The 15,061-nt window shown below is 43.3% G+C and overlaps 2 protein-coding genes across 2 annotated transcripts in view; both read right to left on the bottom strand.

Annotated features, from left to right (window-relative positions):
* Positions 1 to 1,318, bottom strand: part of SMC2 (structural maintenance of chromosomes 2) — a 64,005-nt gene extending 62,687 nt beyond the window's left edge. The window contains exon 1 of the mRNA XM_089255611.1: positions 1,082 to 1,318. Within this exon, the coding sequence (XP_089111737.1) occupies positions 1,082 to 1,249 (168 nt within the window). The 5' untranslated portion in view covers positions 1,250 to 1,318. The remainder of the gene's footprint in view (positions 1 to 1,081) is intronic.
* Positions 1,319 to 12,566: 11,248 nt separating this feature from the next.
* Positions 12,567 to 14,846, bottom strand: LOC149063750 (major heat shock 70 kDa protein Ba-like). The gene has a single exon (XM_089255639.1). The coding sequence runs from the start codon at positions 14,658 to 14,660 to the stop codon at positions 12,741 to 12,743; it is 1,920 nt and encodes a 639-aa protein (XP_089111765.1). The 5' UTR covers positions 14,661 to 14,846; the 3' UTR covers positions 12,567 to 12,740.
* Positions 14,847 to 15,061: the final 215 nt, after the last annotated feature.

The raw sequence follows: 15,061 nt of genomic DNA, 5'->3' as shown, positions 1-15,061 counted from the left end.
GGAGCTTAATCAGCTTAAGTGTTGAATTTCCAAATGATATGGAAGCAACAAAATTGTGTGCAGGCTGTGTTAATTCTGTGATCACAAGACTGAGTAGGGTCAGAATTAATTAGAGAGAAGCAAAAGCCAGCTGCCTTGGTAACAAAATTTGGATGGGGTATTTTAGATGGATCTTGGTGACTTAAACCGCTGACTCGCCGCTGTGGTGGTCGAGTGGTTATAGTGCCGGACTCGTGATGCGAGGATCCGGGTTCGAACCCCACAGTGGTGGTCTGCTGAAGTTGGTTTTCTGTGGTTCCCAACTTCAAGGCGCAAATGCGAGCCGATCTCCCTGTTAAAAAGTCTCGCCACAGAGCAACAGTCCTACAAATATTCAGTCACTACACATTACTAACTTCACTTCTGAGATATAAATGGCAGCACTGAAAAATCATACACAACACTAGATACGCACTCAGACTGTTAGGTACACGCACTTACACTTCCGGCACAACTCACTAGGTAGAAATTACCTATGGCAATAGAGCTGCGTTGTGCTCGGTTTAAAAAAAAAAAAAGGCCAATCTGGGAAGGGCGCTGAAGTGATCTGCCAAAAAACTGCAAATCACTTAAGAATATGGGAATGTTTTGAGAATTACTTGATGTGAAACCGCACTTCTGGTCATTTAAGTATTCTGTAAATGTGCCGCATACTGCTAGAGTAATGTAAAGGTGCAGCAGAGAACCACATTTGGCCCGCAGGCCATGGGTTGAGCCTGTATGCCTTAAAATGTCGATTGACAAAAAAAATGTAATCGCTACTTTCGCATTTCCAATATCTATGACACCCAAGGTGGCACTCCTTGTCCACAGCATTCAGGAAAGTGTCTATTACTGGGGAGTGTGTTAACGGGGAACGCCTTTAATTGGAAGTTTAAGGAATTGAAAGATAATTATCACTACAGTTATGTGTCTTCAAGTGACAATGCATGAAACACACACATATTATCTCACATACAAACAAAGAATACTAATGTTGTGCACATAATAACAAGTCTCGATCAACAAATGACATTCAAAGAGATGCAAGATTCTCACTGACATGTTGCAAGTTCGTTATCCCCAATACAAAGCAAATAGCATCTAATATGTTGGACTTGCCACTGCCGTTGAGGCCAGTGATGGCGTTGAAGAAAGGATCGAAGCCATTGATCTCGACTTTGGTGCCGTACGATTTAAAGCCGTTGATCTCGATCGACTTGATGTACATCGTTTTCCACTATTGCAGCCGTACGTCGTTCATTAGCCTCCTTTTTCGCTGAGTTCCCGCCTAAACACTGCTTCCGATGTTGTTGCCAAGGGTCACTTCTACAAATCTAAAAATTTCGATGTGCCCATATAAATCGTTCATCGCGGGACATGCAACATTTTTCTATAATAAGGCTGATATTCAGAGGAAATGGTACAATGATTTGCTTAAGAGACGCGAGAAAAGTGATTAAGAATCTTAAAAGATGGTATTTTTTATTATATTCTATAAATAGTCCGGCATTGTAATCAAATTTATAAATCAACAGCTTTACCATCACCGTATGAAGCATTTTTAATTTTGAAATTAGATGGCAGCACTCACAGTGTGGACTGGTTGAATCCGAATTTTCCTAGGAGCAGGTTTCCTGCGCCACGCACAACGTGATTCACCCAGCGCGACACGCCGTCCACTCACCAATAAGAAAAGCAGCATGACTGTTTTCCTACAGAGCGCAATACGCCTCACGACTGCGCTTTACGTCGCGCGTGATTGGCCGACTGCTTCTGGAGAAGTCAAATGCGTCGTGCGCCGCGGTCTCGCCGATATTCTCTTCACTACTTCTTCAAAACCAAAGCCGCTTGAAAGGTACTCTTATGCAGCTCTGAAATTATGAAACTCTTAATGCAGCTTTGTTAAAAACAGAGCATGCAGACGACAGAGTAGCTGATGCCAAGGCCATATACTATAACACAGCCGCCCTGATCTAATGTGCTCCGTTAGGAAGACACAAACGCGCAGCGTGATTATGTAACACGTTGCTGCCGACGTGAAATGATACTATTCGGTTCACGTGGCGCAAAACACCTATTCCTTGGAAAACCCGGTTTTATAGTTAAAACTCCCTTCACATCTCGTCTGCTTTTTCAAAATTTCTTCGTTAAAGCCGGGTTTTCCTAGGAATAGGTTTCTTGCGCCGCGTGAACCGAATTAGACCATTTCGCGCCGGCAGAAACGTGTTACATAATCACGATACGCGTTTGTGTTTTCCTAGCATAGCGCATCAGATCAGGGCGGCTATATAAAGTATATGGCCCTGGCATATGCTAAAAATTAAGGCTCTTCCCCCTTTTTCATCATCGCATGAGTTGCCTGAAATTTCGGGATTAGATAGCAGTACCAACAGTATTATAAATCAAGCCTCAGAATCTCTGTCGTCTGCGTTCTCCAGGTTCCTTGTTTTGGGCGTCTCCTTGTGTCTTGAAAAAATTACTGAACTGGAAGTTTGAACTGCCAGTTCTGTTTGTGAACTTAGCTTATAGGGAACCGAACAAACCGACTTCTTGTCTGTCGTCTGCTCATTAAGATGTTCTTTGTTTTGGACGTCTCCTTATGCTCAAATAAAATAACCGAACTTTTAGTTTGAATTTCCAGTTCAGTTTATGAGCTTTGTTTATAAGGAACTGAGCGGAATAAATAAGTTGACCATATTTCCTCGAGAGCAATACGGGACATTGCGTTTCCAAATACGGGAAAATACGGGACATTGCCAATTATCGCCAAAAACAATGCCAAAACCAAACAATTATCGTTGCCAAATATTGTTGAAATTACGGAAAAATCCCAATGGCGGGAAATGATGCAAATTGCAGTGGATTACAATGTATTCCACGAAAGACAAGCGTTCAATCAAATGTGGGAGATTAATATTCTCATATATAGTTGTAATTATCGTAAAATAATTTATGAGTTGAAAAATAATGTCAATCTTTGACTTTAATAAAGAATAAAAATTCAAGTTGGCTTCGTGTAAAATACGGGAAAAACCGGGACACTTTTGTCAAAAAGTCGGGACGGCCAAAAAAACAGAAAATACCTGGACTGTCCCGGGAAATACGGGATGTATGGTCACGCTAGGAATAAAGAATATAGTTTTTTTTTATTTTAAACTTCATCATCACCACATTAGTAACTTTTAAATTTGAGATTAGATGGCAGCACCTACTATAAAGTGGAGTGTGGAAATGATCTTAATCGTTATTGTTGTCTGCTTGTTTGGAGGTCCTTTGTTTTGGATGTCTCCTTGGGTCTTGAAAAAATAACTGAACTGGAAGTTTGATCTTTCGGGTCAGTTTATGAGCTCTGTTTATAAAGTCAGGTTTTAATAGCAGTAGAATTTCTGCGCCGTGTGCAACGTGAAAATAATGATTGGTTAAAAACCTGAAATTCACGTTTTTTAACCAACCAGCATTTTCACGCTGCACACGATGTAGAATTTTTACTCCTAGGAAAAATCGGCTTTAGGAGCAAAGCTGAATACTTGAGCTTCGTCATCACCATATAAGGCACTTCTGATTTTGAAAGTAGATAGCAGCACCAACAATGTTTTTAAAAATGAATGCCTTAAAGTACGGGGTAATTATAAAAAACTATCCCGACATATGGGCCCTAACTATCACACCATTCACAGAAACTGAATGAAATTTTGACATAAGGTATTTTGAGGTATGCGCTCAAGAATGATATGGAAAACAACAGTGTCACTCTAACAGTTACGGTTACAGTGAGAAAATTTCGAAAATATCAAATGGCAACACCAAGTTTTTTGTATTGGAATGCGGTCTCCATACTGAAAAACACTAAATAGCGTTGGAATGGCACCTTTAGCACGAAAATCCCCGGAGCTAGGCAAAGAAAAAGGACTTTGCCGTGCACCAGAGCATTAATGTTCGTTTCATTCGTCACACCGTTTCTTCGGCTGAGATCCCACAAGGCCTGATTAGTCCTCCACAAGGTCATGTGGAAAATTTGTGAAACACAATAAAATGCTTTATTTCATGCTGCTTCTCTGTCCTTATTGGTTGTCCTCACTTTTAGCCTATCTACCTCCGGTGATTTTCATGCTACAGTTGCCGTTCGAACGCTATTTAGGGTTTTTCACAATGGAGATCACATTCCAATACAAAAAACTTGGTGTTGCCATTTGATATTTTCGAAATTTTCTCACTGTAACCGTAACTGTTAGAGTGACACTGTTGTTTTCCATATCATTCTTGAGCGCATACCTCAAAATACCTTATGCCAAAATTCCATTCAGTTTCTGTGAATGGTATGATAGTTAGGGGCCCATATGTCGGGATAGTTTTTTTATAATCACCCTGTATTTTGGAGTATTAAATTAGTTTTAATTCCTTTAAAATTGTTACTTCCTAGACACAATATCTATAGGGCGTACTGTCCTAGTCAGGAAGACTGGATGCATTTATCACACCCGTCCTGCAGCAAGGGTCGTTTGGATAGGTTGGAGCCTTAGAGGCCAGCTTTTTCACTGGTCCCCCGATAAAGAATTTATAGTATGAAAAAAACAAAAATTATAAGAATTTAGGCTGCCTTTCAGCCCCACAGAGGCCGTGCGACCTGTGCAGCCACATGGGGCACGTCTCTAGGAAAGGGTGCCAAATCCGAGTTGGAAGGTAAAAAAAAAAAATTGTTGAGCTGAGAAACGTCATCGGGGACACCAAAAATAGATCCCGCACGGGCAGAGATATCTTTCTCTTTTCTGCCTCCAAATTAAAACCAAAAATATTTGACCTCAGTGGAAGCCAGTAATTTATTTTGGAAGGGGCAGTGCTGTGTTAACGCATGGGCCACCGGGGCACCAGGGCCCCCCCTCAAGTACAAAAGGAGGCTCGTGATAATGAGATCTGGTTACAATTTTCAGTAGTTTGAAGCAGGGTATTTCTAGCTTGGTGAGAGAGAAGGCGGCAGAAAAATTACTTTGCCAGTGCGGGCCTATGGTGCACTTAAGACGGCCCTGCGGGAGGAAGTCGGTGTAACCAAAGAATAGAACAACAAACTCTTGATCATGTTATCCCATCTCCATCGGCCATTTTCCTCGCATTTTGGGTAAGGGGGAAATCCCCTTCTCTACACTGTGGTCTTAGTAGTTGACTTTAATTAACGGCCCCTTATGTTTAAGAATGTTGATAGATGTGAGGAAAGCTAACATTAAACTGCTGATGATAATTTATACGTTTTTTATATTCCTATATAACACTTATTTTCATTTAATTTAATTTTTATGGCATAATGTGTGCTGTAGTGCACTCATAACGTACGGGAGAAACTGATAAGTGGTTGAATTTATGCGATATTTTCGCACGATTCCTTCCATATTTATCATTTCTCCATATTCTCAGTGCATACTCATCCCCAAAAAAGAAATTCTCATGCAAATTATTTCCACACGTTTTTTTATTTGGGAGTTTCTAATGAAGGGTGAGTTGGTTATCCTATAGTAATGTTGTTCATTGTAACAAGTTATAATTTCTTTACAGAGCAATTGGTACGTCTTACTTTTTTTGAAAAAAAACAAAAACTGTCGAAGATTTTTGTGTCTTACGTAATTTTAAGTATTACGTCATCATCGAGGGGGGGAGGGGGTTTTCGATTTGCTGACTTTTGATGACAAGGGGGGAGGGGGGGGTTTGGATAATGCTTACGTCATCAACCACCCTTTATGATAGTATGAGTTAGGATTCAGAGGGGCAGAGGTGATGACGAAATTTTGCTGACAGGGAGGGGGGGGGGGGGGGTCAAAAATGGCTAAAAATTTGCTTACGTAATACTTGACCGGCCACTTGTTGAATCTTAACCAGGATGAAATAAGTAATTTTTTTTTTCTGTATCCGGCTTGAGCAACGGCTACCATCAAAGGTGACAAACATCTTTGATAATTTACTAAAAAAAATCCTCTCCCTAAATGCTGTTTATCTTTTAAGTGAAATACGAACACTTGCCAATTTGCTTATTATTCACGTGCATTTTCAAAAAAGCAATACTCATCCTAAAAATTATAAAAATGTGATTGAAATTTCGTTAAACTTCAAAAATGCGCACTTATTCTGGAATTCTTCAATTTTATACATTTGTGATATGAAAAAGGTCAAAATTTGCAAGTGTGGTGTCTCACGCAGACGACCCCCCAAGAGTCGGGTCAACGACCTCAAGTGTGTCACGTGATCCCGGGTACTGGAGACGACCGTCTGGAAAACAGCAGAGCAGAGAGTCACTGCACACAAAAGCGTGAGGTTCGAAAATTTCTATGCCTGTCTTACTTTTTCATTAACCCAGATAATCATTATGTGTCGTCAAAATAAATGTTTATTCCGAAGAGCTGTGGCTCTGTGTGGTGACTCCGCAGTGGTGACCAGCGACGTTTAGGAACATTAACCATCATAAAAAGTCCATCTTCATTGAAGATTTAATCTCATGCAATTTCGGAAATTTTCTTCTTTCCGAGCCTCCATTATGTCTGTGGTTACGACGACAAGATTCTTCCCTGAAGAACAGGCCCCTCTCACCCACGCATCATCATCTGCTCTTCTTCTCTTCTGGTGTGACCTCCTCCTCTCTCTCGTCATCTCTTCTTTTTTTTCTCTCTCCCCCGTTAGAGCTGAGCGATGGCGGAAGAAAATGCTCAAGTTTCGAGGATTGGACTTCGATTACCTCCGTTTTGGAAATCCAATGTCCAACTATGGATTCAACAGTGCAACAGTGCTTTTCAACTCAGTGGAATCAGTAACGATGACACGAAGTATGCAGGGAGAATGCTTGTCTTTCGTCTCGGATCTGATATTAAATCCTCCGGCAATCAACCGCTATCAAGCCTTGTCGGATCGCCTCATAAAGGAGTTCGCCGCGACGGAACATCAAAAAGTCAAGAAACTTTTGAACGAGCTACAGCTGGGTGATCAAAAGCCAAGTCAACTGCTGCGAAAGATGAAAGAACTCTCCGGCAACAAAGTCACTGGCGAGTTCTTGCGCACCTTGTGGATGCAACGCTTACCGCAAACTATTCAAGCAGTGTTATCGGTTTCCAGTGAGCCATTAGATCAACTTGCTGTCCTAGCCGACAAAGTGGCTGAAGTCACTACCTAAAATTACGTGTGTCGAATCCAGCCATCGTCGTCATCTCAAATGCAGTCTACTCCAGATCGAACCGATTCGACATCAGCCATCAAAACGCTCACCAAACAAGTGGCAGAGCTAACGGCTACGGTGAATCGGCTCTCCAGATGGAGATATCGTAATAGCTCCCAACAGCGGCGAGCTAGGCGTTCAACATCTCGTTCAAGTCGAGCACGGGATATCTGCTTCTATCACAACAAGTTCGGTGAGAATGCCCGCTACTGCCGTCAGCCATGTAAATTCCAGAAAAAAAACGGCGACCTTCCATCATCGCTGGTATGATGGAATCGGGCAGCAAATCCAGCAGGCTCTTCGTGATTGACAGAGTTACGGGTGATGGTTTCCTTGTTGACTCTGGCAGTGAAGTTTCTGTTATACCGCCTAAGAAAAATTCGTCAGCACTACATCCAAGTTTCCATTTGTTCGCCGCTAACAACAGTAAGATTCTTGCCTATGGTTCCACGGTCAAGAAACTGGATTTAGGTCTCCGGAAACCTTTTCCCTAGAGCCGGAAACAATTGAGCAATTGCGTAAATTTTTAGGTCTCATAAATTTTTATCGCCGTTTCCTACCGCATGCAGCTGAGACACAAGTGCCACTGCATGATCTATTGAAAGGTTCCACGAAAAAAAGAAAAGACAAAACAAAAATTGTGTGGTCTACATCAACTTTGAAAGCATTTGAAGATTGCAAAAAGCTACTAGCTAATGCCGCATTGTTGGCACATCCATCCCCGTCTGCCCAATTAGCTCTACACGTAGATGCTTCCGACTATGCTATAGGCGGTGCACTGCACCAGGTGACGGACAATGGTCTTCAACCGCTAGGTTTTTTCTCACGTAAACTTTCACCCACCGAAACACGATATAGCGCATACGATCAAGAACTTCTTGCCGCATATTCTTCCATAAAATTTTTCAGATATATGCTTGAAGCTCGTGAGTTTATACTTTTCAGTGACCATAAACCACTGTGCTATGCGTTTCGACAAAAAAGTGAAAAATGCTCACCTAGACAGCTAAGGCATTTAGATTATATATCGCAGTTCACAACGAACATTTGCCATATTCCTGGATCGCAAAATATTTCCGCTGATATCTTATCACGCGTAACAGCAATTTCAGTTCCTGGGCCTCTTGATTTTACTGCCATCGCTGAGCAACAAGAGGGGGATAAAGAACTAGAGGAACTTCTAAAGAGCAAATCAGCTTTGCAACTGGAGAAAGTATTTCTTCCAGACGCAGCTAAAGCGCTCTACTGCGATTTATCAACAGGTGCTGTTCGACCTTATATTCCAGAAAAATTTCGATATGATGTGTTTTGGAATATGCACAAACTCTCACATCCAGGAATAAGACGTACTATTGATTTGGTCAGAAAGCGATTCATTTGGCCATGTCTAGCTAAAGACTGTGCTAAATGGACAAAAGTGTGCATACCATGCCAAAGATCCAAAGTGCACAAGCACACGAGATCCACACTTCAATCGTTTGTGGAACCTTCCCAACGATTTCAACATATTCATTTGGATATCATTGGCCCACTGCCCATTTCCGATGGGTATTCTTATTGCCTAACAATGATAGACCGGTTTTCACGATGGCCAGAAGCGGTACCTATCCGCGACATCACAGCAACCACGGTAGCTACAGCTTTTCTTTCCACCTGGATTTCTCGATACGGCACACCTTTGACAGTAACAATTGATCAAGGTCGCCAATTCGAATCGCAGCTATTCCGAGAGCTGTCCGAATTCATCGGAGCAAAACGGGTTAGAACAACTGGATACCATCCACAAGCAAACGGTATGTTGGAAGAGTGGCATCGCCCTATCAAAGCCGCGTTGAAATGCAACCAAACCCATAAATGGACTGAAGCATTACCTATAGTTCTACTCGGTCTTCGGTGCTCTCTGAAACAAGATTTGGGGTGCACACCTGCAGAACTACTGTACGGAGAAACTTTACGATTACCTGGTGAGTTTTTCCAAGCACAAGCTAATTCCAACTCAACTGACGCTTCTGAGTTTCTACAAATGCTGAGAACTCGCGTCCAAACTTTCCAGCCACGACCAATCAAACGGAATGGAGGACATCCTACATTTGTTCACCATGATTTAAAAACTATTTCTCACGTTTTCGTGAGAACTGATAGGGTGAAACGTCCTCTGGAACAGCCATTTGAAGGACCATACAGAGTGATCAGCCGGACCGACAAAGTGTTCAACGTGGACATAAGAGGAAAATCAGTGTCATTGTCAGTCGATCGGCTTAAACCGGCATTTCTCGTGAATCCGACGGTGGAGCCGGTACCTGTATCTCCAAACCTACCAACTGCAGTTACGTCTGACAGACTCGCAGCTGATTCTGCTGTGAAACCAGTCAGAACTACTTGTTCTGGACGTACTGTCCACTTCGTCTACAGTGCTCATGATCACTGATGCTACTTCATAGTACGCGATCACCTCTTATTACTCGTGATCACTGGGGAGGGAGTGTGTGGTGTGTCACGCAGACGACCCCCCAAGAGTCGGGTCAACGACCTCAAGTGTGTCACGTGATCCCGGGTACTGGAGACGACCGTCTGGAAAACAGCAGAGCAGAGAGTCACTGCACACAAAAGCGTGAGGTTCGAAAATTTCTATGCCTGTCTTACTTTTTCATTAACCCAGATAATCATTATGTTTGGGTCGTCAAAATAAATGTTTATTCCGAAGCTGTGGGTCTGTGTGGTGACTCCGCAAATTTTATACATTTGTGATATGAAAAAGGTCAAAATTTGCAAATGCGTGTTCACGCAGGGCCGTAATTAGGATTTTATCTGCCCGGGGAAAACATGATCCAGGCTCCAGGGGAAACATCATTTTGCCGCTCCGACAACTCTGAAATTCGGCAATTTTGTAACAGTGTTCTTTGTTTCCACCTGAAACTGCCGCCCTCTAAATTTTGCCGCCTGGGGCAATTGCCCCTTCTAGTTTCGGCCCTGTGTGCACGTATTTCCATTACAGTTGCCAAGCTTATTTAATGTTCCGGTTTCATTGGTTAATTTTTTTTTTTTAAAGAATTTTCGACCAGTCGGAAAGGGGAAGTAGGATGACGACAGCGAACGAAATTTTTGGCTACGGACCTACGTTGGGTCATGGTTACTATGACATCTTTGACCTTTGAAGACACATATATGTTTCAGATTGACAAAAAGAAAATCAATTCCCCTAAAAAAATGGTTCTAGAAACCTGAAAAGGAGGACAAGAGGACTAATTTTCCGAAGCGTTAGAGGACGCTCCGAATGATACCAAAAAGGAGGACGGTTGGTAAACATACCTGAATGCGTCCACATTATCTATGCAGTGCAGTAGATATTGTGCTACCATCTAGGGGTCGTTCAAGTATTACGTAAGCAAATTTTTAGCCATTTTTGACCCCCTTCTCCAGTTATCAGCAAAAGTCAGCAAAACGCTGACCCCCTCTCCCCCTCTGCATCCTAACTCATATTTTCATAAAGGGTTGTCGATGACGTAAGCATTACACAACCCCCCCCCTCCCCGCTTGTCATCAAAAGTCAGCAAATCGGAACCCCCCCCCCCATCGATGATGACGTAATACTTGAATGACCCCCTATTGAAATTTTATCAATACCCAAATTATCGAATGAATCCACTTTTTAATTATTTTAGCGTTGGCAGTCCGAAATTTCGAATGAATGTAGCATTTAGTTACTAAATAATGGAGTTTGTTTTAAATGTCTAATGGGTTTTTTATGAATTGAAAAATTATTTGAATATGACAAAATCTATTCATATAATATGAATGGATTTTTATCATACTTCCCAGTACATACAGTACTGCATTATAACTTTACATTAATCTTTCATGGATATTAGTAGAGCCCGCGGATTATATGCAAATGCATCTCCGCATATGCATTTGCATATTTGGCGTTTTTTGGCATGAAATCAAAGAATTTTCCGAATAAGTGCATATTCTTGAAAGTGTTAATTCAAGCTCAATAACTTTTTCTATTTTAAAATAAATATTGCGCTCATACAGGGTCTTAGTGTGCTTTCGTGTGGGTCCCGTCGTGGGCAGTGCCGTCTTAACGCATCTCCCAAGAGAGGAAGGGCCCTAAGAAAAACGAGATGTAGTTGAATTTTTCGAGAATTTTCCAGGTAGGGCCTCAAAAAAATCACTTGCCCCGGAATTGCCCATGATGCATGAAGACTGCCCTGGGCCCGGGGTGAACTCATAGGCGGAAATAGACTTGGAAGTCTGGAGGGACATGGTCATTATTTCTGGAGGGGTGGGGGGCACGATGAGGAAGATGTCAATTCATATATGCATATATACATTAGATCAGTCAACTTCACCTTTGACGCTGGAAGGGCAATGACCCCCCCGTATCTCCGCCCATGGGTGAACTTTCCCTTGGGGGGGGGGGGGGCTCCTCTTGAAAGAATTATTATTACTATGCAAAACAAGTGTAAATGTTTGTGGGTGCCCCCATTCAGCTCGGGGCCCAGGGGCAGTGCCGTGGTTGTCCAAGCCTAGTTACGGCACTGTACTCATAATATTTTCATAACATCGGTTCTTTTTCCCCGGAGGGGGATTTAGTGTGAATTAATGTTAGTTTTCATTTTTTTTCTCCAAATATCAACAGTTTTATTGTAAGACTATTTCTAGAAATACCGTCAAACCTCGTTAATGAGTCACTCTTGGGAGAGCAAAAATATGACTTAGTAAGCGGAGTGACTCGTTAAACGGAGTGTTAGTGAAACCATAGCTGTCGCAATTCCTGCCCGAGGACAATTGGGACTTTTAAAAAGTGACCCGGTAAGCAGAGCGACGTGTTAACGGGGTGACGCACTAACGAGGTTTGACTGTATTAAGAGTGTCATTTTTAGAAATAACGTCGAAATGCTTCTGTTACTGGCATTTCGTCACTGAGCAGCTTCATAAAATACGCAACTGCCCCTTTTTTTTGCATGGCGATTTTTTGTTTATGCATGCTTTCTCATTTTTGGTCCATATTTCGTAATTTTTAAATTGAAGAGTTAAATTTTAGGCGATTTTTTTCACAATATTTTAGTGCATATTTTTTGGCATTTTCTCAAGTGCATATAATCTTCTAGCTATTTGTAATTTTCCTTATGACGTGAACATTGGGTTTCGTCACTTTCAAAACAAATTTATAGTGTGCTGCTCTATTGTACATTTACTTATTTATGAAATTTGAATGCCATGAAGCATTTATCAAAATTCTTCAAAATTTGCAGCATTTGTTAATTCAAAAAATAAATAAGGAGATATATACTGAATACTCTACATTTAATGAATTTAAAATTGAATAATTTACAATTAACACTATCATATAAACAAACATGTACAGTAAATATACAAAAATATTTGATGTTGCACGATATTAATGAGCCAGGAACTGTAGTGATCAGTTTCTACTGTCCATATATATATACACTTTGTTCATGTCGATTCACTCACACACGAATATCTATCACAGTCACGAATCACAAGTTCGCCATCATTCCATTTAGTCCACTTCTTCGACGGTAGGTCCGGCACCGGCACGGCCTGCGCTGCCAGTGGAAGCATTGGCACCGGCTCCAGCCGCCTGGTGGATCTTCGTCATGTAGGGCGAGAGCTCGGACTGGACCTCTTTCATCTTGTGCTCGATCTCGTCTTTCTCGGCCAACGTGTTGTTGTCCATCCACGTTACGGCCGAGTCGCAGCACTCCTTGACTTTGGCCTTGTCCGAAGCCGACAGCCGGTCCTCGGGGGCAGATTCGGCGGCCTGCTTGACGGAATAGACGTAGCTCTCCAGGGCATTTCTAGATGCTATCTTCTCCCTCTGCTGTTGGTCCTCTTTCTCGTACTCTTTGGCTTCGGACAACATGCGTTCGATCTCTTCCTTGGACAGGCGTCCCTTGTCGTTGGTGATCCGGATGCTCTGGGACCTGCCCGTCCCCTTTTCCATGGCCGAGACCTGAAGGATGCCGTTGGCGTCCAGATCGAATGTGACCTCGATCTGGGGGACACCCCTAGGAGCCGGTGGGATACCAGACAGCTGGAACCTGCCCAGGAGATGGTTGTCTTTCGTCATTGCTCTTTCACCTTCGTATACTTGGATGTCGACACCCGGTTGGTTGTCGGAATAGGTCGTGAATACCTGCGACGTCTTGCATGGGATCCTGGAATTTCTTTCGATGATCTTCGTCATCACGCCACCGGCAGTTTCTATGCCCAGGGACAGAGGTGCGACGTCAACGAGCAGAACGTCCTTAATGTTGTCGCTGGTGTCACCGGTCAGCACGGCAGCCTGAACTGCGGCACCGTACGCCACTGCCTCGTCCGGATTGATGGACATGCACAGTTCTTTGCCGTTGAAGAAGTCCTTGAGCAGCTTCTGTATCTTCGGGATCCTCGTCGATCCCCCGACAAGTACCACGTCGTGAATGCTGCTCTTATCCATCTTGGCGTCTTTCAGGGCTTTCTCGACTGGTTCGAGGGTACTTCTGAACAAGTCCATGCACAGTTCTTCGAACCTTGCCCTAGTGATCTTGGAGTAGAAGTCGATTCCTTCGAATAGAGCGTCTATTTCGATGCTCGCTTCGGTGCTGCTCGAGAGCGTTCTCTTGGCCCTCTCGCATGCAGTGCGCAGTCTTCGCAGGGCCCTGGGATTCAGTCGCAGGTCTTTCTTGTGTTTCCTCTTGAATTCTTCGATGAAGTGATTCACCATCCTGTTATCGAAGTCCTCGCCACCGAGATGTGTGTCCCCAGATGTGGCTCTGACTTCAAACAGAGAACCCTCGTCTATGGTCAGGATAGAAACGTCGAAAGTGCCACCGCCGAGGTCAAAGATCAAGACGTTCTTCTCACCTTTCAGGTTCTTGTCAAGTCCGTAAGCAAGGGCCGCTGCTGTGGGTTCATTGATGATCCTCAACACATTCAGTCCAGCTATTCTTCCCGCATCTTTCGTGGCCTGCCTCTGAGAGTCATTGAAATAAGCCGGAACCGTGACGACAGCATCGGTAACTTTCTGGCCGAGGTACATCTCGGCGGTCTCCTTCATCTTGATCAACACCATGGCGCTGATCTCCTCGGGATTGAAGAGCTTTCTCTCGCCCTTGTAGTCGACGCTGATCTTGGGTTTGCCGATCTCGCTGACCACCTTGAACGGCCAGTGCTTCATATCGGCCTGGATCTTCGGGTCGTCGAATTTCCTCCCGATCAGTCGCTTTGCGTCGAAGACCGTATTCTCGGGATTGAGGGCAACTTGAGCCTTCGCCGCGTCGCCGATGAGCCTTTCGGTGTCGGTGAAGGCGACGTAACTCGGGGTCGTCCTGTTGCCCTGGTCATTGGCTATGATCTCGACGTGCCCGTGCTGGAAAACCCCGACGCAGGAGTAAGTCGTCCCGAGGTCGATGCCGATCGCCGGTGATTTCGGTGCCATTCAAAGTCCTTATCGTTTGAATGAGCGCAAAAATCCGGTTGATTCAAACACGAAATGTGAATTCAAACAGCTTTCACAATGTCCAAAATACTCAGGAATTGCGGCTGAATAAGCGCAGTCAATGCTAGACAGTCAAATAGCTAACAGTTGATGCACGAGCGAGATTGTATTGATGCCCATCAGCTGTTTCCGCCGTGTATTTAAAGCCTCGCGGAAAAATCGAGAAAGTTCTGGTTTCTCCTCTCCGTCATCATCGGGGTTGCCGCAAGAGCAGGAAACGACCTTGGCGACGAAAACTGATGCCAATCTCCTTGTTTTCGGTGCCAAGGCCGGAAAATGAAATTGCCGATGAGAGTAGGGATGCGTAAATTTCGCAAATTAAAAAGTTTTGAAATCGGAAA

The sequence above is a fragment of the Pholcus phalangioides genome, unplaced genomic scaffold (genome assembly GCF_987345545.1).
Source record: "Pholcus phalangioides strain wild (caught in Gottingen) unplaced genomic scaffold, Ppha-v1.0 ptg000043l_1, whole genome shotgun sequence".
Taxonomy (NCBI): domain Eukaryota; kingdom Metazoa; phylum Arthropoda; class Arachnida; order Araneae; family Pholcidae; genus Pholcus; species Pholcus phalangioides.
Note: the sequence above shows the minus strand (reverse complement) of the source record. Positions and strands in the feature narration are given on the sequence as shown.